The sequence below is a fragment of the Balaenoptera ricei genome, chromosome 14, assembly GCF_028023285.1.
Source record: "Balaenoptera ricei isolate mBalRic1 chromosome 14, mBalRic1.hap2, whole genome shotgun sequence".
Classification (NCBI taxonomy): Eukaryota; Metazoa; Chordata; class Mammalia; order Artiodactyla; family Balaenopteridae; genus Balaenoptera; species Balaenoptera ricei.
In genome coordinates this window covers 15,376,279-15,403,629 of record NC_082652.1, presented here as the reverse complement: position 1 = coordinate 15,403,629, position 27,351 = coordinate 15,376,279, and the positions used below count along the sequence as shown (strand labels likewise).

The following is a 27,351-nucleotide window of genomic DNA, read 5'->3' as shown; positions in this document are numbered from 1 at the left end:
GAATTTCAAGTAAAACTGAGGAGGGAGGGAACTAATTCTTCGCGAGAGTTTCTAGGAAATTTAAACACCCTACATGTTTAAAATGCTGTTTGTGCCAAGAGCGTGGCTCGCTTGCGTCCCTCACGGCCCACCGGAGCTGTGTAGGCGTCTGAATGTGCGCCCCTGGTCCTAGGCACTGTTGGTCCCTCCCTGACTGTTCCCCAGGAGTGTCTGCTCTTCCCTTCCCCAAAGGTGGAGGCACGGAACCAAAGATGTGGCTTCCAGCTGGCCTCTCTGGAATCCTGGTGCTTCCTGGAGGTGCATCTGGACAAGGAGAGGCCCAAGGCATGGCCTCCACCCAATCCACCAGGATGCTGGGATTCTGGGTGCAGCTCCATCAGAGCAAAGGCTTTGCTGTTCTTCCTGAGGGGCCTGACCCAGGATGGTGCAGGGCAGGAGGCAGGTGGGCCCTGACCACTTACGCTTCCTTCCCGAGTGCTCTCCAGGTGCCATGTGGAACTTTCTGGTCTTCTTGGACCCCTCAATTTAGCAAAGTCCTAGCCACTGTGGTTTTTTTTTTTTAAGGTAGGAAATGTATATCATATATATATACACATATGATTTCAAAACAAAACAACTATAGCCCGTATTCTGAGCTCAGGAAGAATCAGCTAACCCCCCAATTAGTGGTATTAGCTAGAAACCAACGAGAGGAGGATTAGTTGCCCACCTGCCACTGTCATGATTGCTATGTTATTTAACTTTGTTATTTAAATCAACTCAGGCCTAACACTGGCCTTTATCCTAAGGAAAAAGAAGTTAGCAAAACTCACGGCTTTGATGAGCTACTGATATATTTAATACATGAAAATAAATACATGACTATTAAAATTTTAAATGTCCACCCACATATCACCTTGTGTTCCCTGCTGGTCCACATACTGTGCCTGGGAAAATTCCTGAGGCGTCCAGACTCAGCTGGAAACTCATCCTGAGCAGGACCTTGGCTTGAAGGGAGGGAGAAGGAACCCTCCGGGTTGGCGATCATACCATTTATTCACACTTGGTGGCGAGACAATGTTGTGGGTGTGATGGAGGGGGTGGGGGGACCCTCCCGAGGGACACCCCTGGGTTGGCACTGATATGCTGTGTGGCTATGACAGATCTTGAGACAGGGATCTCAAGAGGCGGCCCTCATATCCACATCAGTGGCAAAAGCAGGGAGCAACCAGAGGTTGTCAGAAGAAAGGGCGGCACTGCCCACCCTCGCTCTGTCTGCCCCCAGGAGTGCTTTGCCAATGCCTGGTGGTCTCCCCAAAGGCCCGCCCACCAGTGCCATCCTCTGAAACTCTGCCCTTTGCTGTGACCCCATGGGCAAACCTGCAGAAAGGATCAAGAAATTCATTTCCAAGGTGGCTTTGGTTTCTGGGTGGCTCCGCCTCGTCGGGGGGTAACTGGCACTGAAACACTGACTGAATGAGCCCTGGGAGTCACCAGGGGGCTCCGGAAGGTCACTCCTGACGGGGAAAGTCTGGGATCTCGAGGCCCATTTGTGCAGGGGGTACTGGTGGGTGGGTGACTTGTGCTGGGGACATTAAGGTGGGTGAGGGAATAGGAACGCTCCCGCCTCGGAGGGCGTGGAGAATCTAACCCATCCACGGACAACCTCCGGGCGTCTGCCACCACCCTGCGCTCTGTCTTCGAGGGACCAGCTGGGTGAATGGCTCGCACTGGAGTCTCCCTGGGGCGGGGTGAGTGGCTGCCCCTAGGGGTAGCCGGGGGTGTCCAGAAGAGGGCATGGAGCTTTGCAGCATCCCCCTTCGCCATCCACGGGGCCTCCCAGCCGGCGCCCTCAGGTCGGGAGCCAAAGAGCGACTCATCGCAGTAAGAAGGAGTGTGGCCAATCAGTCTGGTAAGGGAAGAGAAACAGTGAGCTGGGGAAATAAACCCTAAAAACCTTGCCCACCCCCACCCCCTGCCAGGCAGCTGCAGCAGCAGAGGGTTGCTTATAGGTCCCAGAAGTCCCTGTCTCCCAGCCTGGCACCCGCAGTGAGGCCACAGCCCTCATGTACCACTACCCCCATCTCTGCTATTTTTCCCCTGCCAAGAATCCAGTCCCCCTGCATCCTGCCTCACCCCACCCCCACTCCCTGGCATGTGCCCCAGGCCAGGCCAGTTTGCATATCCCATCCTCCTGACCACGCTGATTGGCTCAGGAATAACCACATGGCCCATTCTGCACAATAAGGGTCTGCCTTAGGACCTTTGCAGAAACTACTAGGAGAGAAATGTTTTTCTTCCACCTAGCCCTGAAGAACTGGCAGGATACAAGGGCTAAATGGCTGGTGGCTATCTCACCTGGGATGTGCAGGGGAAAGCTGCACGAAAACAGAGACAAAATCCCAAGAACATTTTGAGTCCCTGTTATATGAGCCCCAAATGCCCTTTTTCTGCTGAAGCCTGTTTGGGTAAGTCTTCTGTCACTTGCAACCAAGAGTCCTGATTAATACAACCTTAGTCTTTATAGCCTTCACTTTTTCTCTTAACCCACCACTTTTCCCTTTTTGTAGCGGCCTTGTCAGCCGAACCCTCTGCAGTCATGCGGCCCTTCCAACTATATATTTGAAATTGCACAGCCTAGCACCTGGCATGTAGAGGGTTCTCAGTTTGAACCTCTGTGATCTGGCCTCATCACCAGAGCAGCTTTTAAAATTTTTGCATATTTACTCAGGGCTTTTCATGTGTAGGTCCAGGACTCAGCATGTCACTTGTGTGTCATCTCATTTCTCACAACACCCACAGGAGGGCGATATAATCCCATTTTACAGACAAGAAAACTGAGGCATAGGGAGGGTAAAAAGGAGGGTACAGACAAGATTCAAATCCAGCCCCCTGCTCAAGGACCCAAGCTCTTGATCACTCAGTCAGACTTAAGTGCCTTCTAGGCCTCTCACCTTTAATTAGATTCATTCAGCAATTTTTTTTTATTAGTCCCACAAATATTCATGGCATACCTATGAGGTGTCAGGTCCATGGTTTTTGGCCAGGACTAAAAGTGCTTCCATTCCCAAACTGCAAGTCTTTGAAATGTCAACCTTTTGCCGCTTGATTTAGCTGTTCAAAACCATACCTGGTTGATACCTATGTCTGTCTGGTACCAAAGTTGCTGCTCAATAGCGTCTCTAACTCTTATGTACCTTCCAACTTGACAGCCTCTGCTTGTCAGTATCCAGCATAAAATTCCATCCTCCAGGAGAGCATAGGGTTGACTGTTATCTCCCTTGTTTTGGACACCATACTTCTGTTAATGCAGCTTACGCTGACACCAGCATTTTCAGCCATGTTGTAGCTGTCAGTGCTGCTAATGTCAACCTGAGCCTGCCTTGTGGTCCACGGCAATTGTCAGGTGGACATAATAATAATGGGGACTTGCTTTTATCTCTGTTGAATTTTATCTCCTTAAATAAACACTATTCCCATTCTCAACTAATATATGTGCCTCTTGGCTCAGAATGGATCCTAAATATGATTGGCTAGTTATTATGGACTGAATTGCATCCTCCCAAAATTCATGCTGAATTTTAAAGAGGTAATTAAGGTTAAATGAGGCCATAAAGGTGAGGCCCTAATCCAATAGTATTTGTGTCCTTATAAGAAGAGGAAGAGGCACCAGGAGTGTACACGCTCACAGAGAAAAGCCCATGGGAGGACCCAGTGAATAGGTGGCCATCTGCAACCCAAGGATAGGTAGGCTTCAGGAGAAACCAACCCTGCTGGCGTCTTGACCTTGGACTGCAAGCCTCCAGAACTGTGAAAAAATAAATTTCTGTTGTTTAAGCCCCCCAGTCTATGGTATTTTGTTATAACAACCCTGCTTGATTAATATACTAGTCTTTCATGTCTTTGTTCAAGACACTGATGACAATAAATAAAATAGAGCCCTCAGCCCTCCCTTCAGGCTGATATTAATCGAAATAATCCAAATAATCTAATTCGAACCTACAATAATAACCACTGGTATTAGATCCTGTTTTTCTAAATTGTTCGTGAAAATGCAGCAAGAACCATTTTCAAAATGACTTGCTGAAGTTCAGAATCATCACATTTATATCATTTCATGGATCAACCACACTAATAATTTCATGCAAATTGCTGTGTGACCTTGGGCAAATCACCTGACCCCTCTGGGCCTCAGAAGCCCATTCTAAGACATTTGGGGATGGGTATTCCACCGTCACAACCATTATCACTACCATTTACTGAGAGCTTCCTAAGTGTCAGGTTACCGTGCCCAGCACTGTACATGTCTCATCCCATTTAACCTTCTCAATAATCCCATTAGGTCCCACCTTCCACTGTGAGGAAACTGTGGCTCAGAGAGGTCAAAGTGCTTGCCCAAAGTCACACGGCATGTGAACAACAGGGCATCTTCCCATCCTGTTACCTGTATTTGTTCTTCTTCCTTGGTGCGAGGGTCAGGGTCTTGTCCCTGGAGGAGGTAGTCTCACAGCTCCCGTTGGCCCCTGAGGCCTGTGACGCCCCTGTACCCACTCCTCTGGTTCTGCTGGCCTTCCTCGTCCAGGGTGGGTCAAACACTGGTGGTGTGGGCTGGGTGCCTGCAGGACTGCCAAACAAAGTCTCATCCACGTATGACGGCCTAACCTTGACCCGGCAGCTGCCCCGGCAGCGGTGCTGCACGTGGAGGGTCTGCATCCCACTGACGGCCAGCTCCACCGGGGTCTTCACGCTGCTCATGGTCCTGGGTGACAGCAGGTGTGCTCTGCCTGCCAGTCCCTGCCTCCAGGTCTCCCTATGAAAAGTGGTCACGGTGGCAACCATCTGTCATCAGCAAAGACTGGCAATCTCTTAAGTCCCCGTCCCCAGGGCAAAAAGGTCACGTTCTCCCTCAACCAGTCCTCCTCAAAGGGGAGCTGCCAATCCCAGGGGACATTTCGGAAAATGGACTTTTTTTGAGTTGTTGTAATGACGGGGAGAAGGGTGCTACTGGCAAATATTTAATGAGTAAATATGCATTCCTAGCATACAGTGTGTACTCAGTAGATATTTGTAGAATGCTAAGGGGGTGAAGAATAGATTGGGCCTGTGCCTACTTTAGCACCAACCAGAAAACAAACTATGGTGGCGGGGGGCAGACAGGGCAGGCTCCTATATCCTGTACATATCTATGGGGCAGGAATAATAACCAGCATAGATCCCATGCCTACCTCCTGCAAAGAGCTCTACAAGCATTGTCTCATTTAATCTTCTCAGCAGTCCTGTGAGGTAGCTTCCATTATGTCCATTCTACAGATGACAAAACTGAGGCTTCAAAAGATGAAGTCACAAGTGTAAGTCCCACCTACAAAGCTAAAACAGTGAAAATAGAATTTGAACCCGATGGGAGTCCAGCGCTTGTGTACTTAACCATTCTACTACTGGGGGATTACACCCAGCCCGCCAACTGCCCCACATTCACCGATCCCCAAGTCAATGTCCCGGCTGATGTTCGAGGTGCCCGCATTCTGGAGTTATTTTCCTACCTGAGCATCTTGGCTGGCTGACGTCGGCCGCAACCCACAGCGCCCCCTTCCCCCAGGCCTGGACTCCTTTGCGGGGACGCTTGGGCACCTGTGGCGCGCGGTTCATCCGAGATCTGCAGCTCTGAACCCCAGGAGCACGCGACCTCCAGCAGCTCAGGCCGCCCCCGGCCCCCGCCTGGGGGACCGCGCGGGCAGACTCAACCCGGGAAGCCAAGCCCTAGCGATGTATGCTCCGCGCGCGCATCAAACAGCAACCCGCGAGCGGTAAGGCGGGGCGGGGCGGCCAGAACCATTCGCTCCCGGGTGGGGGGATTAGGTCACCCTGTTCCGGACGCCCCCGGAGCTCCCCAAAGCCTCGGAGAGGGGTCTCCCGCGCCAATGAGGGGAGTGTGTGTGTGCGTATGTGTGTATGCATGCCAAGCCCCCGGAAGCTCCAGAAGGTGAGGGAACGCAGCCTGGGCCGCGTAAAGGCGCCCCCCCCCACGGCCTGCCGCGCCGTTGGTACGTACCCGCAAACTCCGCCCCCTCCCGTTTCCCTGCGCCCCGGCCCGCATGGCTGCCGGAACGCGCCCGGCGGCCGCACCGCGGTCCCGAGCTGCCATGGCCCAGTGGAGGAAGAAGAAGGGGCTCCGGAAGCGCCGGGGCGCGGCCTCTCAGTCCCGCAACAGCGACTCGGAGGACGGCGAGTTTGAGATTCAGGCAGAAGATGACGCCCGGGCCCAGAAGGTAGTAGCGCTGGGCTTGGACATACGTCAGAGCCCGAGTCCCGGCTCCGCGCAGCGTCCCGCGGCCTCAGTTTCCCCAGCTGGGGAGTGGGCACGGCTGAGGGTGGGGAGAGGTCGGCTGGCCGGGGGTCGGGGCAGAACCTCCGGCCTAAGCACGTGTTTCGGTGTCCGACACGCCCAGGGTCCTGACGTCCCGAGCCTCTGTGCTAGGGAGGCTGGGGCCTGAGGGCCTTCCGGCCTTCCGGCCTTCCGGGCCGGCTCTTGGTCTCGCGCTTCTCGTTGGCTACTTCCTGGCCAGGGGGCGGGTCCCGGTTCCCATTCGTCCAAGGAAAAGTGCGGGTGATGAAGATCAGACTTTGAGAGGGGCATTCTTGGGAGGATGAATTAAGAGAAGACTGCACCTCTTGGCTTGAGACAGTGACGCCCCCAAACCTCTGGGAAACTAATAATAATAAGTTAAACTTGCGTTTGTAGATAGCTTACAGTGTGCTATCCTCCGTGCTAAGAGCTTTACAAGCCTTATCATTTAATCCCCACACCAACCCTGTGAGCTAAGTAGTCACACTCATTTTCCAGAGGAGGAAACAAGCCTGGAGGGGTGAAGGGACTTGACCAAGACCTCACAGCTTGTGAGTGGGAGAGCCAGGATTCAAATCCCGGACTGTATGGTTCCAGGCCCTGTGCTGTTTCCACTACTGAATGCCAACTGTATGCACATGGGGGGTCAGGTATGAGCACCAAGGAGGCAAAAGAGCTGTAGCCCATTATTTCTCACAGCCTTGTGCTTAGCGGGTACCTGGCACAGAAGACTCTGGGTAAGTAGATGAATGAGTGGGGCTTTATATGAAGAGAGAGGTCTACACTCCTCTGAGGCAGGGACCAGATGGGGACCTTATTGCACACCATCCGAGCCTCACACAGTAGGTGCTCTGTACATATGGACCAAGGCACAGCCCTGTGTTCAGGTTCAACCCAACCTTGTACTGGCTGTGGGACATGGGAGAAGTTGCTTAACCTCTCTGTGCCTCAGTTTCCACAGGTGTAGAAAGCTGTTGATTATGTATGCCTCCAAAACTGTGGAAAGGATGAAATGACAGTGTTCACACATTCTACTCTACAGTAAATATTGCTGGGGCACCAGTGTGTTCCAGGCACTTTGTTATCATGTGTCTAGAACGGGGGTTGGCAAGCTTTTCCTGTAAAGGACCAGATGGTAAATATTTTGGCTTTGCAGGGCCATATAAGGTCACTGTCTTCTTTGTTTGACTTTTTACAATCTTTTAAAATTTAAAAACCATTCTTAGCTCACAGACTGTACAAGACAGGTGCAGCTCTGACCTAGAGGGTTGGTGGGGGAACATAGAGGGTCTCATAGGAAAGAAAATAGACTCTGAAGCCAGGGTTCAAATCCCTTGCTGGCCGTGTGACTTTGGCAGGTCACTTCACCTCTCGTGCTTCAGTTTCCTTCTCTGTAAAAGGGACTAAGTAATAGCACCTACTTCACAGAGTTGTTTTGAGTATTAAGTGGGTTAATTTATTTTTTTAAATTTTTTAATTTAATTTAATTTTATTTTATTTTGGCTGCATTGGGTCTTTGTTGCTGCGTGCGGGCTTTCTCTAGTTGTGGCGAGCGGTGGCTACTCTTTGTTGCAGTGCGTGGGCTTCTCATTGCGGTGGCTTCTCTTGTTGCGGAGCACGGGCTCCAGGCGTACGGGCTTCAGTAGTTGTGGCTCGTGGGCTCAATAGTTGTGGCTCACGGGCTCTAGAGTGCAGGCTCAGTAGCTGTGAGGCACGGGCTTAGTTGCTCCACGGCATGTGGGGTCTTCCCGGACCAGGGCTCAAACCCGTGTCCCCTGCATTGGCAGGCAGGTTCTTAACCACTGCGCCACCAGGGAAGCCCTAAGTGGGTTAATTTATATGAATGCTTAGCACAGCACCTGGCTTATAGTAAGTGCCAGGTAAGTTTTAGCCATTATTATGAATTAGTGCTTTTATAAATGTTATTTCTGAGAAGAAAGGGACAGCGCTGTAGTCCAAGAAGACTCCCCAGAAGCGGTGTCTGAGTTTGATTTAGCTGTGCTAGAACAAGTGGGTGACAGAGACGAGGCCAGGAATGAGAGAGACCAGAGCTGGGGAGGGATGATGGATCAGAAAGGGGATTGGGGAGAGGGGAGCTGGGCAGATTGGAAAGGTCTAGTATCTCACACATAGTAGATGTTTTGATTGGCTCCCTAAAGTTTTGAGGGCTTTGAATGACAGGCCAGGATGATAATTATGATGATACCACCACCTGGGCACAGTTCTAAGCTTTACACGCACCCATTTAGTCTTCACAACGCCCTATGAGGCATACGCTCTCGTCATCCCCATTTTCCCAATGTGGGAACGCAGGCTCTGGGAGACGAAGTCCCTGGTCTGAGGTCTCACGGCTGGAGGTGACAGACTTGGGATTGAAACTGAGGCCGTCTGTCTGCAGAGCCTGCCCTCTGACCCTGTGCCCTGTCCTGGTCCGGTCAAAGGAGAGCCCTTTAGCAGAGAAGTCATGTGATCTGGCAGGCGCATCACCTTGAATGGGGCAAGGTTGGGGGCGGGCACTGGCAACAGGACAGCCCCCTTACTTGCCCCCAGTGGTCTCACTGTACCTGGAATGATGCTGCCTCTCTGTTGCTCCCTCCCAGCTGGGACCCGGCAGACCCCTACCCACCTTCCCCACCTCGGAATGCACCTCGGACGTGGAGCCGGACACGCGGGAGATGGTTCGAGCCCAGAACAAGAAAAAGAAGAAGTCGGGAGGCTTCCAGTCCATGGGTGGGTGAGCCAGGCATCCGGGGACTTTGTGTGGGGGGAGCAGCGGGGGGGTTATGGCCTCCCGTGCTCTGCTCTGGACCCAACACTGTGATGGGTTTGGGGGGATGGAGGCAGCAGATAGTCTCCAAGCCACTCACGGCCTTCTCGTGGGGGCAACGGGCCTGACACGATGCGAGAGCAGTTAGGGCAGGACTCTGGGCGATGCTGGTGCAGGAACAGGTACAGACGTCCGGGGATTGAGTGGCGTGACAGAGCCACATTTCAGAGCCGAGGGCAAGAGGTGAGATAGTTGGGTGCTGTTGGTACACCTGGCCAGCCGGAAGGAAAGCCGGACTCTTTCTTGGCTCTTTACATATCAGTAGCATCTGGAGCAAAGATTGAAACATCAGGTGAATAGTTGTATAACCTGAAAGGAAAAGAAGCCTAAATGTGACTTGAGCACTGTTTTACTTGACTGTTTTTCTATTTAGACGTGTGTATGCCAAAAAAACACTGTAGACTTAAGTTAAAGTAAACACTGTACCAGGAATATATTTGCAACTATGGGACAAAGGGCTGATAACCCTAATATACAAAGAGCTTTTACAAATCAAGAAGAAAAAGACAGAAAGCCCAATAGAGAACTGGGCAAAGAAAATAGCTCACAAAAGGAATCTAGACAGCTAAATGTGCTAAAATTCATCAAAATCAAAGGAAAAAGCCAAAACAGCTCCATGTGGCTATTTTTGGCCTTTCTGAATCTCTAAGATGAAGGATTGACCAAAAAGCAGCTAAAACCGTGGTGCTTTCCTGTCTCCAGGCCTCCCACTGTCCTCCCATCTCCACAAGCCCAGGTCACATGGAGGCTCCAAAGGCTACCTTCTCCCCCTCCCAGTACCATGTGCTTCAGCTGTCACACCCGTGCCTGCACCCATCACAGGCCCTTGTCACTTAAGACCCTTTTCTTCCTCTTTCCTTCCTTCCTTCCTTCCTTCCTTCCTTCCTTCCTTCCTTCCCTCCCTCCCTCCTTTCTTTCTTTCTCTCTTTCTTTCATTCTTTGTTTCTTTCTTTCTTTCTTTTTTCTCTTTCTTTTTCTCTCTTTCTCTCTTTCTTTCTCTCTTTCTCTCTTTCTTTCTCTTTCTCTCTTTCTTTCTCTCTTTCTTTCTCTCTTTCTCTCTCTCTTTCTCTCTCTCTCTCTCTCTCTCTCTCTCTCTTTCTCTCTCTCTCTCTCTCTCTCTCTCTCCCCCTCCCTCCCTCCCTTCCTCCCTTCCTTTCTTTCTTTCTTTCTTTCAACTTTTTTTTCTTTTGGCCATGCTGCACGGCATGTGGGATCTCAGTTCCCCGACCAGGGGTCAAACCTGTGCCCCCTGCAGTGGAAGCACGGAGCCCTAACCACTGGACCGCCAGGGAGTTTCCGACACCCTTTTCTTTTAATTATGAAAAATTTTAAACATATAAAAATTAGAAAACAGTGAGTCTCCACATACCTATCACTGGCTTCAGCAGTTTTAACCACTGGTGTTGTTTTATCCGCACCCCACCCACTCATGACCACCATCCCAGAGGATTCTGAAGCGAATCCCAGGCATCCCCTCCTTCTATGCCCAAATACTTCCCACCTGCCTCCAAGAGATGCAGGACCCTCCTACACCTAAAACAAACCCAGTTCCTCGGTATCATCCAAGGTCCCGTCAGTGTTCAGACCCCCATTGTCTCATGGCGTTAAGAGCTTTCAAATCACAGGAATAAAGACGCAGACGTAGAGAATGGACTTGAGGACACGGGGAGGGGGAAGGGTAAGCTGGGACGAAGTGAGAGAGTGGCATGGACTTATATATACTACCAAATGTAAAATAGATAGCTAGTGGGAAGCAGCCGCATAGCACAGGGAGATCAGCTCGGTGCTTTGTGATCACCTAGAGGGGTGGGATAGGGAGGGTGGGAGGGAGGGAGACGCAAGAGGGAGGAGATATGGGGATATATGTATATGTATAGCTGATTCACTTTGTTATACAGCAGAAACTAACACACCATTGTAAAGCAATTGTACTCCAATAAAGATGTTAAAAAAATTATTAAATAAAATGACACTAAAATTTGAATATTCTAAAAAAAAAAAAAAAAGGGCTTTTTTTTTAATGTAAACTTGAATTGAATATAACATACTGACAAAAAATGCACAAATCATAAGTGTCCAGCTCAGTGAATTTTTACGAAGTGAATGCACTTGTGTAACCACTATCCAGATCAAGATAAAGAGCATTGCCAGCACCCCAGAATTTCCCTGGCCCTTCCAGTTACTATTTTCCATCAGATGTAACCACTAGTTCAACTTCTATCACCATAGATTTGTTTTGCCTATATTTGTAACTTTATATAAAATGACTCATTCAGTATGTGATAATTTACGTGTTGCGTGTCTCTTTCAAAATTAGGTTTGTGAAATCTAACCATGTTATTAACTTTTCCAAACTGTTCAATTTCATTGATGTATAATATTTCATTTTATGAACATACCACAATTTATTTCTCAACACAGTGAATGAAAATTCCAGGTGCTAATACCTAAAATTGTGATCTTTTTTCATTTTAGCTACTTTGCTGAGTGCATAGTGGTAGCTCATTGTGGTTTTCATTTGTATTGATAGTTCTCTAGTGACTAATGATGTTGATCACCTTTTCATATACTTATTAGCCATTTATACATCTTCCTTTGTAAAATGCTTATTAAGATGGGTTGTTTTTGGTTTGTTTGGTCCATTAAAATTGTTATGTCAGTGAAAAAAAAAGCTTTCAAATCAGAATCCAAATGTGGTTCATACCCCACAATCAGTAGATTTGTTTTCTAAGTCTCAATTAACCGATCAGCTTTGCTCTGTCACTTTTCTTTTTTTCTTGCTATTTATTTGTGGATGAAACTGTCATTTGTCCTGTGTAGTTTTCTGTCATGTGTCATAGGGGCTCCTCTAGCCCCCTGGCCGTTCCCATGTCTTTCCCAGGCTTGAGCTACCCAGTGTTCAAAGGCATCATGAAGAAGGGCTACAAGGTGCCAACACCCATCCAGAGGAAGGTACGGGGCGGGGAAGCTGATGCGGGTTGGGAGGTGGGGATGGCCAACCTGGCCCTCCTGCCTGGCCTCTTGACCTCCACCCCTTGTCCCATCTGTCATATCTGTCGTCCCCTCTTACTCTGGCCGAAGCCCCACGAGCCTGCCCATTTCACAAGTGGAGAAAGTCGGGCCCGGCAGAGCAGAGGTTCGACCCTGTGCCTCTTTGCCACTTAAGCTGCCCACTGCTGAGTCCCTGCCCGGGCAGCTCGCAGGCCCCCCATCATCACCTGGGTCTCATGTTTGTTGTCCTCAGACATTTAGCCAAGAGGGAGATAACGTTTCTCTGGGATCCTGAGGAGGATGACTAGATGGGGAGATAGAGTCTGGCTTAACCTGAAGAAGGTTGTTCCAGCAGTGGAAAGAGTTGGGGGTAATGGGCTGCTCATCCCCGGAGGTGTGCAAACAGGCTTTAGCAAGAGTGGGATCAGGGCTGGGGGACAGGCCCCATCCCTTTTGCTGAGATGCTCTGGTTTGCCCACTCCCTGCAGACTTGAAGCTCTGGATCACGTGGTGCTTGGGTGCAAGAGCTGACCCCTCCCCTCTCCCGCTCATTCCCCTGCAGACCATCCCAGTGATCCTGGATGGCAAGGATGTGGTAGCCATGGCCCGGACAGGCAGTGGCAAGACGGCCTGCTTCCTCATCCCCATGTTCGAGAGGCTCAAGACCCACATCGCCCAGACCGGGGCCCGCGCCCTCATCCTCTCACCCACCCGAGAGCTGGCCCTGCAGACCATGAAGTTCACCAAGGAGGTATGTCTGGGCGCAGGGACGGCGTGGCTGGGCTGAGCTGGGACCGGTCAGCGAGGCCCGAGTGGGCTGAGTCAGCTCCCATCATCGACTCTCAATCTCTCTCTTTTTCTCTCTCCACAGCTGGGCAAGTTCACTGGCCTCAAGACTGCCCTGATACTGGGCGGGGACAAGTAAGAGCCCCCTCGGTGCCCTGTGCAGTGGTCCCTCAAAGCAAACGTGCCCCGTGCCTCCCCATCAGATGGACTGAGCTTGCGCTGCTCATTAATAACAGCAACTTCTCTGCACATTCTTAAAACACCACCAAGGGGAAATATACAGTAAAATACCGAAAGGAATTTCACACACACAACTCAGACACAGGTTCTGATGCTTCTAAAAGAGAGCTGGCAGTGCACTGGGTCACCCAAATGGGTCACTTAGTTGTATATGTTTTAATATGCTTGATTTGGGGCTATTTAAAGTGGAATGCACACAAATAGAGGATGTTTGTAATAGCTCAAATCTGCAAAATACTATATTTTTCCTGATGTGCTTGCACCATCCTTCTAAGGTAGCAGGCACCACACCTGTTTTACAGATGAGCTAACTGAGGAAGTGATGGGCTCAGAGAGCCGCACAGTGGTCTGGTAGTAGAGCTAAGATTAGAACCCCTGCCCCCCGTCCCACAGTTTCTCCCTCAAAGGGCAGCCCCTTCCTCATTCTTCTCTCAGAATGTCACTGTCACCAGTCACTTTTGATTCTCACTGAGAGTGTTTTGCTTTTCATTGCTCTTTTGCCTACATTATAATTTATTATCTCTATTGTTGTGATTGTCAGAAATACCTCCATAAGCTGGACCTGGCCCAGAATTCTGACTCCTGGTTCCTGCAGGTGTCCCAGGGGTGTTTTCAGAGGAGAACTAAAGTTAGGGATGTGTACTCAGACGGTTTGGGAGCAAGGACATAGAGATCCAGGAAACCTGATTCTAGGTGGAGCTGGCAGTTCCAGGGTTAGTTGCTAGGTGGCGCTGTGGGTCAAAGGCGGTTTTGCTGCAATACGAACAGAGTGAATGAGATGGGTTCCGTGACTGTCTATCTTTGGAGAACTTTGTTGTTATCAGTCCTTTTGTATGTTTGAACTTGTAGTTCTTGTCAGGGCAATGCTTTTGCCTAGTAGCTCAGCAATCGTTTTTCCCCAGTTCCGAGCCTGGGGTCAAGGTGTGGGACTCAGCTGAGCATTTGGTGATGGGAAGGGAGAGAGACAAAAGAGACCTGTTCTATCAAGCTAACACCTCTTCTTCTTCCTAGGATGGAAGACCAATTTGCAGCCCTGCACGAAAATCCCGACATGTGAGTTTGTGGATTGGGGGTGATGCTCTGGGGTCCCTTCCCAGATGGCCAGGGTCTGGGGAGTGAGAGGAGGGCTATGCTGGTGCCCTGGCCCTGGGTGACCTGGCTTGCACAACCACTTCCAGAATCATTGCTACCCCTGGGCGCTTGGTGCATGTGGCTGTGGAGATGAACCTAAAGCTGCAGAGCGTGGAATATGTGGTATTTGATGAGGCTGACAGGTAAGGCTGCAGGTGCATCCCCGGGCACTGGTGTCAGGGTTGGCCAGGAGGAAGGGCTCTGCCAGAAGAGACCTATGCAGTCGAGATCAAAGCAGCATTTCCCCAAAGTGGGCCACAGACTGTAGGCAGTGCCAGAGCTGATGGGGCTCCCTGGACCAACAGTTTTTCTTTTGTATTACTTTTAGGAATATTGAAAAGAATAGTAAAACAACGAACACATGATTTGAAAGAGATAAAAAATAGCACAAGGTTGAAAGCACAGACTGGAGCCAGACAGGTGGGATCAAATCCCAGCTCTATGAACTTGGGTAAATCCCTGAGGGTCTGCGGGCCTTGGTGGCCTCAACTACAAAGTGGGGATGAAATAGCATGTACCTCACAGGGGTGCCGTGAGGACTGAAGGGGTTGATGTTTTATAAAGTACTTAGAACCATGCCTGGCCCAGAGTGAGGGCTGCTGTCATTTATTTCAACATGAATTTGTAAGAAACATGACTGAGACCAGACCTAAGATTTCAAGGTCATTATTGCGTAGGATGAGGTTGTTGAATAGAGAAAAAGTGAGCTGAGTTAAGGAAGCACCTGTCCACGTAACAGCAAGTGTGATGGGGGCAAGGGTGACAGGTTTGGAACTCACTGGAATGGAAGCCCCTCTCCTGACCCTGTGCTGCCCTCTGCCCTCCCAGGCTCTTTGAAATGGGGTTCGCAGAGCAGCTGCAGGAAATCATCGGTCGCCTCCCTGGGGGCCACCAGACTGTCCTGTTCTCTGCCACGCTGCCCAAGCTGCTGGTGGAGTTCGCCCGGGCTGGTGAGGGAGCCACAGGAGTGGGGCTGGGGGCTGGGACGCGTGTCAGCGCCTGGGAGGGGCTTGTCCCTCAGCGACTCCCCCTCCCGTCCTCCTCTCTTGCCCACCGCAGGCCTCATGGAGCCCGTGCTCATCCGGCTGGACGTGGACTCCAAACTCAACGAGCAGCTCAAGGTGAGGCTCCACCCGTGCCCCTTCCCGGCCCACGGCCTGGACCCCGTGAGCCAACCGCAGTGACCCTTCTCCCTGCAGACCTCCTTCTTCCTCGTGCGGGAGGATGCGAAGGCTGCTGTGCTGCTCCACCTGCTGCGCAACGTGGTGCGGCCCCAGGACCACACGGTGGTATTTGTGGCCACCAAGCACCACGCCGAGTACCTCAGTGAGGTGAGCTGCGGGGTGCCCCCACCTGCCCGGGTCCTGGGGCCCAGCACCTACTCCCTCGCCACCTCAGAGCTGCGGTTCCATGTTCAGCCACCAGAGGGCAGCGCCAGAGCAGGACTGAGGCCTGGCCAGAGCTCTGTACTTTTTTATTCTTTTAAGTTTTTCTTATAAAAAATTTCAGACATGTAGCAAAGTCAGAAAGTAGCATAGTGAACTCTCAGGTACTCAGTTATCAACTCACATCCAGTCTTGATTCATCTAATATTCCCCATTCCATCCAGGGTATTTTGAAGTGTATCCCAGCTGTCCTATCATCTTTCTGTAGATATTTAGTGTCCCATGTGTTTCAGTTTTTTAAATTGAGGAATAGCCTGCATGCTGTAATCTGTGTAAAGTGCCCTAATCTTACATGAGCAGCTTGATGAGCTCTACCACACATGTATATCTGTGACCCTCCTGGGAAGAGGTCCACGAACCCCCAAGGCTGCCAGGGCCCCTCCTGAGTCAATGCAGCCGCCTCGGGTCAACCACACCTGAGTTCTGTTATCTGAGGACACAGTTCGCTGGGTTTCACTTATATGACACACATTTACCGGTGCTTCCTCTGTGTAGCTGCTGGGGTCACTGATGAATAAAACCAAAATAGTAGTTTTTAAAGAGCAGTTAACACTTTCACGGTGCTTCCTGTTTTCCGGGCCCTATTCTCAGCACTGTATGTGTATTGGCTCATTTAATTCTCATAACAAAGCTACAGAGAGGGAACTGTTATTCTCCCTGTTCTACAGACAAGGAAAGTGAAGGCACAGAGAGGTTAGGGAACTTGGGCAAGGTCACAAAGCCTGTTAGAGACAGAGTCAGCATGAGACTTGTGTCTTGGGGTGGCGCTTGCAGCCTCCCTGAGGGAGACCTCTGCACGTGCCATCTTTTCTTGACGTTCAGACAACCCTGCAGAGGTGAGAGGTGATATGAGCCCCATTTATACTGATGAAGACACCAAACCGAGGTCACCCAGCTGAGCTGGGGTTTATACTGAGGGCGCCCGACTCCAGAGCCCGTGGTCTTACTGCCATGTCATGGCGCCCTCTGCCACGGCCCAGCCTCCTCTCCTCTCCCCTGCCCCTCTCCTCCTCACCCCTTTCCCTCCCTCTGGTCTTCACTCTGGGCAGCTGCTGACGACCCAGCGGGTGAGCTGCGCCCACATCTACAGCGCCCTAGACCAGACGGCCCGCAAGATCAACCTGGCCAAGTTCATGCACGGCAAGTGCTCGGCCCTCATTGTGACTGACCTGGCAGCCCGGGGCCTGGACATCCCACTGCTGGACAACGTCATCAACTACAGCTTCCCCGCCAGGGGCAAGCTCTTCTTGCACCGCGTGGGTAAGGAGCCTGTGGCTGCACTGGGCACCGGGGAGTCCCAGCGGGAGCTGAGGGCACAGGGCTCAACTCCTGCCGCTGCAGGTGGGGAACTGAGGCCCAGGGAGGGCACCAGTAAATCAGAATCTCTGGGGAACGTGGCCCAGGCCGGAGCTGGTGGGCAGCCCTAGACTCTAAGGAGGTGATGCTTCCACTTTCTGGATTCCCCAGTCTTGTGCTTCTCTTTCCCATCAGGTACTTGATGACACGGCCCCTCCTCCCCACAGTCCTCTCCCTAAAGCTCCGTCTTTCTAGCTCCTCTCCTGGGAGCAGCCTTTAAACAGCATCCCGACCCCCCTCTGCCTCCTGCTCCATCCACTGCAGACAGAGTCTCCTGACTCCCGGTCTTGTCCAGTCAGCCTGTCGGGCCCCACCTTCCCCTCAGCCCACCCAGGCCAGCTCACTCCATTTTATTTTTCAGTTATAAAAGTAAGGCCCGCACGTAGTAGGAAAATTTGAAAGTGGAGCAAAGCACCGAGAAGGCAGGAAGTCACCCTCCCCTCACTGGTGATGTGACGGCCACAGGTGCTCACCCAGCACTCCTGGTGGGCCCTGGTCCAAGTGTTCTACTTGCTCTTTTTGTCTTCACAACAACCCTGTGCAGTGGGTACCAGCGGCATCAGCTCCATTTTACAGATGAGGAAACCGAAGCAGGGAGATTAAGAACTGGTCAGGTGTCTCAGACGTAGCAAAGTGGGGCCACTGGCATTCTTTTTTTCAGTTGTGGTGAAATATACATAACATACAATTACCATTTTAACCACTTTCAGGTGTAAGTTCAGTGGCATTAAGTACGTTCACACTGATGTGCAACAATCACCCAGCTTCCATCTCTAGAACATTTTCGTCTTAACAAACTGAAACCCTGTACCCGTTAAACTCATTCCCTCTTGCCCCTCCCCCAGCCCCTGGTAACCACCAGTCTACTTTCTTTGTCTTCTTTTAACTCATAAACGCACGTGTCATGTTTATAAATACAAGTTAAATAAGTGCGTGTGAGAGAAGCATCTGGTGGGCAGGTTCCTTGGAATTGTTCTGCATATGATTGAACATCGTCAAATGAGTAAATTCTGGCTGCCCACGGTGGGCTGCCCGTGGGCAGACCTTCGGGGTGCGAGGGAGGCCTCCACCTGGGTCTCCAGCCTCTTCTCCCTGTTGGCAGTTGCATGCTGTGCCCTCGGTTCCGTTGCTTTGGGAGGGCTGGCTCCACACATCCCTTGAGGCGTCCTCAGAACCCCCAAAGGGAATTTCTCATGTGCCGCGTGACCAGCAGCGTGAATTGGACTACCGCAAACGAATCTTCCACATGTGGTGACACTTGGTTTCTGCAAGATGCAGAAACAAGCCAAAGCGTAATGCTATTCATGGACTGACTTACCACAAAATTAGAATCACACTGGACATTCTTCTTGCCTCTGTATACATCATGCATGTTTTTCATTCACCATTTAAGCATCATTCTATAACAGGGGTCAGCAAATTGTTTCTGTAAAGGGCCAGATGGTAAATATTTTAGGCTTTGGAGCCATTTAGTCTCTTACAGATCTCAGCCCTGGGAGCATGAAAGCAGCCACAGGCAATATGTAAATGAAGGAGCACAGCCGTGTGCCAATAAAACTTTATTTACACAGACAGGCTGGTGGGGGGCTGGATTTGGGCAGGGGCCACAGCTTGCAACTCCTTTCCTCAGCTGTGTAATTCCCACCATGTGGTCATCAGCTAATTAACTAACCCTCTGTCCTTAAGTCTTTAAGTGGTTTCCATTTGGGGGCTGTTCCGCGCAGAGCTGGAGTAGGTGATCTGTGGGTGGATCTTTGCACCCTGTGTTATTTCTCTGGGTAAAAACCCCCCAAAGTGGGGATGCTGAAGACTTGTGATACTGATAAAGAGCAGTGTCTTGCCTCTATTCCTGCTAACCTCCCAGAGCACCACGTGGGCTCACGTACTCTCAGGCAGGTAGCCCTGGTGACTGTCACTGCCTTGCCCCCTTTTGTAGGTGGGACACTGCTCAAGGAGGTGGGGCTGTGGCCTGGCTTGCACCTTTAGGGTCTGGCACGTGGGACTCGTGCTGGGCTGTGGGGTCCTTTGCCTTTGCTCACGCTTGACTACCTCCTCCTGCAGGCCGTGTGGCCCGGGCTGGCCGAAGCGGCACGGCCTACTCCTTGGTGGCCCCAGACGAGGTCCCCTACCTGCTGGACCTGCACCTGTTCCTGGGCCGTGCCCTGACCCTCGCCCGTCCCCACGAGGAACCCTCCGGTGAGTGGAGGCTGGGGAGGGGCTGGGGTCCCCCCTGGAGTTCATGGTATGGATGGGGGTCGGAGGTGGGCCAAGCTGTCCTGGTTTGGGAACTTGACCCTAGGGGAAGATCCCTGTTTGTTTGTTTTTTTTAATTTATTTATTTTATTCATTTATTTTTGGCTGCATTGTCTTTGTTGCTGTGCGCGCGGGCTTTCTCTAGTTGTGGCGAGCAGGGGCTACTCTTCGTTGTGGTGCGCGGCCTTCTCATTGCGGTGGCTTCTCTTGTTGCAGAGCACGGGCTCTAGGCGCCCGGGCTTCAGGAGTTGTGGTGCACAGGCTCAGTAGTTGTGGCTCACGTGCTCTGGAGTGCAGGCTCAGTGGTTGTGGCTCACGGGCTTAGTTGCTCCACGGCATGTGGGATCTTCCTGGACCAGGGCTCAAACCCTTGTCCCCTGCATTGGCAGGCGGATTCTTAACCACTGCGCCCCCAGGGAAGCCCAAGATCCCTGTATTTTAAAGTCAGTGAAGAGCCAGATAGTAAATATCTTAGGCTCTGCAGGTCACGTGATCCACGGCAGCTCCTCACCCGTGCCCTTGTAGTGCAAAATTAGTCACAGACAACACAGAAATGAGTCGATGGGGCCATGTTCCATAAAACTGTACTTGTAAAAACAGTAGGAGCTGCTCGATAAGTGATGGTTTCTCTTGTGGGGATTATTTTGTGATTCAAGACCCAGAGTGGGGCTGGGGAGGGGAGGTGGGGCCCTGGGCAGGCGGCCGGGCCGGAAGGCCTCTGACCAGGCCTCTGACCGAGCTCCTGGCGGGGAGGCAGGCGCGGGCGGCGGGGACGGCGTGCTGGGCCGGGTGCCGCAGGGCGTGGTGGACGATGAGGACTGCGGTCTGCGGACCAGCCTGGAGGCGTCGCTGGAGCTTCGGGGCCTGGGCCGCGTGGCCGACAACGCCCAGCAGCAGTATGTGCGCTCGCGGCCGGCGCCCTCGCCCGAGTCCATCAAGAGGGCCAAGGAGCTGGACCTCTCGGGCCTGGGCCTGCACCCCCTCTTCAGTGAGTCCCTGCGTCGGGCGGGCGGGGGCTGGCGGCAGGCCCCCTGGAGCCCGCTGCGGCCTCACGCGTCCCTCCTCCCTCCCTCCCCGCCAGGCTCCTGCTTCCAGGAGGAGGAGCTACAGCAGCTGCGGCTGGTGGACAGCATCAGGAACTACCGCTCCCGGGCGGTGAGTGCGGGGCCTCGGGGCTCCGGTTGAGCTCCTGACCCCCAGCAGGACCCCAGCAGGGATTTTCTCAACCCGCGGCTCTGGCCGTGTCAGCACCTCTACAGCCACCCCTTGTTCTGGAACCATCCCTGCTGGTCCATAGCAGGTTTCCCACCCCTTCCATACATTTGGGTAGACTGAGGCTCACAGGGAGCAGTGACACACCCTAGGCTGTCAGAGGCCTGAGGAGCTGGCTTTCGATAGCCTCTCCTCTCCTCCTGATTCCCGTCGGGTGCCCCGTCTTGTGCCTCTGGGAGGTGTACCCAAAAGCAGGAAAGGCCTGCCAACCAGCGTCAGGAAAAAGGGGCTGGAGCCTGTTGTGGTTAAGGGCACTGGTTTTGGAGCCAATGAACCTGGGTTGAAATCCCAGATCTGGCTTGTCCCAGCTGTGTGACCTTAGGCAGGTTACTCGCCTTCTCTGGGCCTCCCTTTGTAATTGTGAAAAGCAGGTAACTAGTGGAAGGGAATTGGGAGGAATGCTGGAGAGAGCACACCAAGCTGGGGAGGGTAGAGCTGGGGAAGAAGCGGCCAGTGGGTGAAGGCCTTGGGTGTCCCCTCCACAGACCATCTTTGAGATCAACGCTTCCAGCCGGGACCTGAGCAGCCAGGTGATGCGTGCCAAGCGGCAGAAGGATCGCAAATCCATCGCCAGCTTCCGGCAGGAGCGGCAGGAGCGGCAGGAGAGCCTGGCCGTCGCAGCCCCGAGCCTCCCAGCACCGCAGGAGGAGCAGCCTGAGAAGGAGGAGGCGGCAGGAGAGAGTGGGGAGGTGCAGGCCCCACCCTGGGGACCCTGGAGTCTGGCCTGGGGTTGCGGAAGCAGTGGGTCAAGTGCCAGCAGCCCATGGGGCTGACCTCAGGGCTTTGAGCAGTCACTGGGGGTGGATGCAGTGATTCCAGTCCCACCTCCGACACTTGTGGAAATCAGTGACCCGGCCTCAGCCTTCCCATCTGTGGAGTGGGGTCATAGTCTCGTCCACCATTCCTTGCCTGAAGCCCTGGGGGCCAGATGTGATTCAGGATTCAGAATCTTTACGGTGGGTCCACTGTGTATGGTGTAACACTCCCAGCAGGGTCTGGGGTGTCACGGTCGTCAAATGCATCAGTTTCCACAGTGAGACCCACACCGAGAGGATGGACAAAGCCTCTTGTCAGCTCAGGTCAGCTTTTGCCACCAAGTGAATCTCAGGAAAGTCCGTTTTCAGAATGCTGTGGACTAGGGCTCTGCAGCCAGGTGACTGCGGTACCCGCTCCCGGGTCCGTGGGCAGGTTCAGGATGGTACGTGGAGGATTCCCACAGGCCTAGGTAGCCCTGGCGTTATCATCATCGCCTTGCCTCAGCCTGGGGTCCGGCAGGTGGGAAGGGGCAGAGCCGGGAGTGTTGGCAGCAGTGGGGGCATGACTCAGGCAGGGTCAGGCACTGGGTCTTCGTGGCGAAAAGCAGGGCTGGGGGGCCAGAGTGTCCCATTCACCTGGTGGGTAGGGCCCTGGGCCTGCTCATCTTAATGTTTGATTTGGACAGAGGGTACAGTAGGCAAAAAAATGCACTTGAAAACCCCTGGACTAGTCCACGTCATAGAGAGCAAGTCCAGACCCAGAGAGGGACAGGGCCTTGCCTTGGTCAAATGACCTGGGGGACCAAGCTGGGACTGGAACGTGGTGGGTCTCATCCTAGTTGGCACCCTGCCCTCCCCGACTCCCACCTGTCCTGCCTCTGCTGGTGCTTGAGGCAGGGGTTGTGTGCTGCATGTGCAGATGAGGAAACGGAGGGTCTCAATGGCAACACCAAGCTTTCAAAGTCCCAGCAGCCCCTGACCCTCAACCCTAGCTGGGCTGGTGGGTGGGGAGGCCAGTCCACTCCCGGGGCTACAGGTGACACTGGGCCCCGGTCCACCAGGACCTCTTCACAGAGGTTGTGGGCCGGAAGCGGCAGCAGCCAGGACCCGACCGAGGAGCCAAGAGGCGGAGGGAAGAGGTCCGGCAGCGGGACCGGGCGTTCTACATCCCCTACCGGCCCAAGGACTTCGACAGCGAGCGGGGGTGAGTGGCCGCTGGTCCCGGGTGGGGCAGGCGGGCCTGATGGTCCCCCCTCCCAACCCCATGGTATCTCCCCACCCTCCCTCTGCAGCCTGAGCATCGGTGGGGACGGGGGTGCCTTCGAGCAGCAGGTGGCTGGCGCGGTCTTGGACCTGATGGGGGACGAAGCCCAGAGCCTGACCCGGGGCCAGCAGCAGCTCAAGTGGTGAGTGAGCCAGTGGGCACACCTCTTCCACGCCCACCTGTCTGCCACTTGGTCCCCACAAAAGGTGACCCCCCTCCTATCCTGACTCCCGTTTGATCCCCTAGAGCAGGAATTATGACGCCCACCCTGTCCTGCCCCCACGTGGTCATGCACAACAGGGATCTTGACTCCATCTGTCCTTTTGGGGGGGGGCTAGTCTTGCTAGACAGGGGCTCATGACCCAGTTTGCCCATTTGGACTCTGGTTCTGGAGAAGTGATGTGACTCAACCCAGGGTCACAGAGCCAGGAGGTGCAGGTGGGGGTTGGGAACCCCCCAGGGTCCCCTGTCCCTGACCCAGGCCCCCAGGTTGGAGCTAATCCCCTGACCGCCACACTGCCTTTTGACCTGGGCTGCCAGGGAGTGGTGAGGAGGGCCAGGGATCGGGCCTTTATGGGACACCTGCTGCCTGCCAGACGCCCGGCACGCTGCTTTCCTTGAATCCTCCAGCAACCCAATGAGAGGGTCAGGGGGAAACAGGCCCAGAGGGGAAGCGGGCCACCTCCCTCCACAGCACACCTCCCAACTCTTCCCACAGGGACCGGAAGAAGAAGCGGTTTGTGGGACAGTCGGGACAGGAGGACAAGAAAAAGATCAAGACGGAGAGTGGCCGCTACATCAGCAGCTCCTACAAGAGGGACCTGTATCCTGGAGGGGGGTGGGGGGCAGAGGGGACGGGGCCAAGCGCCTTCTACATCCACATCTACTGTGGGTGGGGGGGTGGGGTCAGGAAGGGGCGGGGTCTGGCTCAACCACCCCAGCTCCTACAGGTGGGGGCTAGAGGGGGGGCGGGGTCGAGCGGATTCAGCCACCAAACTCCCTGTAGGTAAGGCCTGTATCCTCTGGGGGGGCGGGGACCCCCGCTCCCAGCCCACGGTTGTCTAGGGCCTCTCTCCCGGTGCTGCACGCAGCCTCCTTAACGCAGCCTCCCAGCTACCAAAAGTGGAAACAGAAGCAGAAAATTGATGATCGTGACTCAGAAGAAGAAGGGACATTTGACCGGCGTGGCCCAGAGCGAAGAGGTGGTAAGCGCGGCCGAGGGCAAGGTGAGAGCCGGGGTAGGATCGTCCTTAAAACGCAGGTTGCCAAGTAGTACATTTGGTCATGTTGGCGACTTGGTCCTCTTGATCTGGCCTGGGTCCCTCAGTGGGTGACACGCTAAGGTGGGATTTGAACTCGGCTCTGCTGCAGGAGTTTGTGCTCAGTGACCTCGGCTTGGGCCGGCTGCCCCGGGTGCCAGGACCTTGGTCAGCCCCTCAGGGCAGAGGAGCACCTTGGGAGTGGTGACGCTCGTGACTTTGAAGGGAGGAGACTGGAGCCTGGGCCCCGTCCCACTGCAGCCCCACCTTTGGGGCCGAGCTTGCTGTCAGAGAGGGGCTCCCGCTTGCTGTCTGGGGCCAGGCTGTGTGCCGGAGCCTTGCCGCACATGACCTGGGGGCGAGAAGACTGAGAATGGCCGGTTTTCAGGCCAGGAAACAAGTCGCAGTGACTGGCCCTGGGTCCCCCGGCTGCCTGCTGCCTCCCCCAGGGCCCCCCGCCAGGGAGTGGGGAGCTTGAACCTGTCCTGGGCCTCTCTCCACTGGGCCCTGTCCCTGCTTGTTTCCCCCGAGCCCGCAGGGCTGCTCACTGCCTCTTCAGCGTCCGAGTCTGTGTCCTTCAGCTTGGGGACGCCGTCTGTCACGGCTCCAGGCGCCCCCCTTCTCTGCCTCACCCAGGGCCTCCTCTGTTCTCTGCTCATTCCCTCTGTCCTCGTTGACATTTCCTCTCTGACGGTGGATACCTCTTCTGTTTCTCCCTGTTTCTGTCTTGGATTTTCTCCGCCGCATCCTCTCTGTTGTTCTGTAGGTGTCTTTCTCTCCACGTGTCTGTTTCTCTTTCTGCCTCTGACTCTGTGTCCCTGTCCATCTCTGTGTTTCTTTCTTTGTCTCTGTTTCTCCCCGTCTGTCTCTGTCTTTCTGTATCTCTCTCCATCTGTCTCTCATTGTTCCTGTTCCTTTCTCTCCACACACACACACACACCCCCCTCCCCATCTCTGTCTCTCCTCCTCTCTTTGTCTCTCTGTGGGCGTGTCCCTGCCTCCCTCGGACCCCCTCATCCCTCACTCCTCAGCTCCCGATTTTATCTGGAGTGAAGCCGGCTGCCGCTGTGGGCTTGCTGGACCCGGGGTGGTGAGGGTGGCCTGTGAGCTTCGGGAAAAAGCAGCTGTTCTCCCCCTGTGCTTTGTCCTCACTGGGGGTGGTGGGTCCCTGTCAGGTGGCCTGGCCCCTGTGGAGACATCTGGGGCTGCCTTAACGATCATTTGCGTGGGAGCCCTGCAAGGTCACTGCTGTGGGAGGGGAGGAGCTGGGTGAGGTGGGTGAGTACAGAAGAGGAGGGGCCAGGCCTTAGTGGGGAGCCAGGGGGCGGGGGAGAGACCTGCCCTCCCAGAGACCTGGGAGGTGGCGGGCGGGGCCACCAACCACTGCTGCTGCTGCTGCCGCTTTGCTGGGTGACCTTGGATAAGTCCCTTCCCCTCGCTGGCCTTCTCTGATTTCTCTCCTGCCAGAGGGGGGTTAAGCTACAGCCTGTTTTCATCTAACAAGCCTAGAGCATGTAGTCCATAGAGATAGGGTTTGGAGTCTGTCTGGGTCCCCAGTGCCTGGAATAGAGGAGGCACTGAAAAGCCTTTGTTGAATGATTTATGATTGTAATAGTTACACTTATGAGGCCGTACTGTGGACTAGGCCTTGTTCTGAACCCTGCACACATAGTAACCCATTTACTCCACATTAGGACTTAAGAGGTAGGTGCTCTTATTCGTAATTCATCGGAGAGGAAACTGAGGCACAGAGAAGTAAAGTAGTTTGCCCAAGGTCCAAGAGGTCACAGCTGGGACTTGATCCCTGGCAGTTTGGGCTAGAGGGTCCATGCTATTGCCCATTACAGTAGACTACTTAAGCTTTATTAAGCAATTACCATCTGCCTCATGTTGGGGCCACAGCAGTGAACACAGAACGAGAGCGGGGACAGGGGAGCATCCCGGAGGCTTCTGGGAGGAGAAGACATTGGGAGTCGACCCAAAGCCTGAACTCCCTGAATCTCCATCCTGGCAGGTGCATCCCAGCCCCGCACCCCTGGTGCCCCCGCAGGCCGCTTGCGCTCAGAGCTAAAGACCAAGCAGCAGATCCTGAAGCAGCGGTGCCGAGCCCAGAAGCTGCGCTTCCTGCAGCGTGGGGGCCTCAAGCAGCTCTCTGCCCGCAACCGGCGCCGCGCCCGGGAGCTGCAGCAGGGCGCCTTCGGCAGGGGCGCCCACTCCAAGAAGGGCAAGATGAGGAAGAGCCTGTAAGGAAGGTGATACAGCCCTGTGGTTCCTCACCTGGTCCAAGCGTGGACATCAGCAATGTTCCCCGTGTACCATTGTGTGCCTGGCCCTGAGCTGGACGCTGGGGGAGCTCCCTGCAGAAGCTGTGGTCTGTGCAAAGGCTATACGGCCACAAAGGGGCAGCAGCTGCCTCTGCCTAAGACAGGGCACATTTGAGCAGGGTGTTGAAGGGTTCATAGGAGTTTGCCAGCAAGGCCAGGCAAGGGCATGACCTGAGTTGGCAACTCGGCTGTTGCTGCTTCTGTGTGTTCTGGATTCAGGGGTGGTGGCCACATGGGTGTGAGCCCTGAGTGCCTGAGGCCCAATGATGTATTTTTAATGTAATAAACCTTTATTGAGCGCCTCCAGTGGACCAGGAGCATTGAGTTGGAAGGGACAGGCCCGGGTACTAGAATCGCAGCTAGTGTGCGGATGAGCCGAGAGCGTGTGGGCAAGACCCGAGTGGGTTCTGCTGGAATCTCCATTTTGCAGATGAGGAAAGTCAGGCTCAGAGGATGGGTCGTTTGCTGAGATGGGAACGCCCCAAAGCTGGCAGTTGGTCCCCTTCCTCCCACCAGGACGGGCTTGCAGCTGGGACTGGACGGTGGGAGGGAGACAGCACGTAGAGTCTGTGGGCAGAGGGTGCAGTGTGCTCCCCGGCTGTGAAGGAGTTCACACTATCCCCAAACACCCAGAGGTCAAAACCTGTCCTGGCCTCTGTCCTGCTTTAAGCCCTGTGCTCCTCAGCCCCTGTTGGGGGTCCTGGGAAGGTCAAGGGCAGCCTCCGGTAGCTGGATTCTCAGAATGGCCATCACTCAGCGCCAGTCCACGACGGAGGAGCCTTTGTGAGCAAGCGCCCCGGGAATGGGTGTCTGCCGTGTGACCCTCTTGCTGGTCCTCCTTTATTTTACTTTACTTACCAAACACTCATCTAGAATTTACCAGAAATTTTGTGCCAGGCCCCATTCCAAGCACCTGACAAACATCAGCTTGTTTAAATGCCCCCAACTGGGGACTTCCCTGGTGGCGCAGTGGTTAAGAATCCGCCTGCCAATGCAGGGGACACGGGTTTGATCCCTGGTCCAGGAAGATCCCACATGCTGCAGAGCAACTGAGCCCGTGTGCCACAACTACTGAGCCTGTGCTCTAGAGCCCATGAGCCACAACTACTGAAGCCCACGTGCCACA

General features: G+C 53.8%; 2 protein-coding genes across 4 annotated transcripts; one reads left to right on the top strand and one right to left on the bottom strand.

Annotated features, from left to right (window-relative positions):
- Positions 1 to 815: 815 nt before the first annotated feature.
- Positions 816 to 6,421, bottom strand: RITA1 (RBPJ interacting and tubulin associated 1). 2 transcript variants are annotated; one of them, XM_059893777.1, is made up of 4 exons: positions 5,520 to 6,421; positions 5,205 to 5,346; positions 4,424 to 4,789; positions 816 to 1,888 (listed from the first exon to the last, which is right to left on the bottom strand). In XM_059893777.1, exons 3-4 carry the CDS (start codon positions 4,732 to 4,734, stop codon positions 1,381 to 1,383), a joined length of 819 nt encoding a protein of 272 aa, XP_059749760.1. In that variant the 5' UTR covers positions 4,735 to 4,789; positions 5,205 to 5,346; positions 5,520 to 6,421; the 3' UTR covers positions 816 to 1,380. The 2 variants fall into 2 exon arrangements, with proteins under 2 accessions (XP_059749760.1, XP_059749759.1); XM_059893776.1 differs by lacking the exons at positions 5,205 to 5,346; positions 5,520 to 6,421 and having other exon boundaries at positions 4,424 to 4,818.
- DDX54 (DEAD-box helicase 54) lies at positions 6,037 to 26,527 on the top strand. Of its 2 annotated transcripts, none has more exons than XM_059893766.1 (20): positions 6,037 to 6,245; positions 8,923 to 9,052; positions 12,031 to 12,101; positions 12,703 to 12,891; positions 13,012 to 13,061; positions 14,178 to 14,219; positions 14,345 to 14,440; positions 15,126 to 15,247; positions 15,357 to 15,418; positions 15,497 to 15,628; positions 16,792 to 17,002; positions 19,160 to 19,294; positions 20,109 to 20,339; positions 20,433 to 20,506; positions 21,109 to 21,312; positions 22,440 to 22,582; positions 22,671 to 22,784; positions 23,361 to 23,465; positions 23,756 to 23,847; positions 25,916 to 26,527. In XM_059893766.1, exons 1-20 carry the CDS (start codon positions 6,072 to 6,074, stop codon positions 26,146 to 26,148), a joined length of 2,610 nt encoding a protein of 869 aa, XP_059749749.1. In that variant the 5' UTR covers positions 6,037 to 6,071; the 3' UTR covers positions 26,149 to 26,527. The 2 variants fall into 2 exon arrangements, with proteins under 2 accessions (XP_059749749.1, XP_059749748.1); XM_059893765.1 differs by having other exon boundaries at positions 6,038 to 6,245; positions 23,756 to 23,868.
- Positions 26,528 to 27,351: the final 824 nt, after the last annotated feature.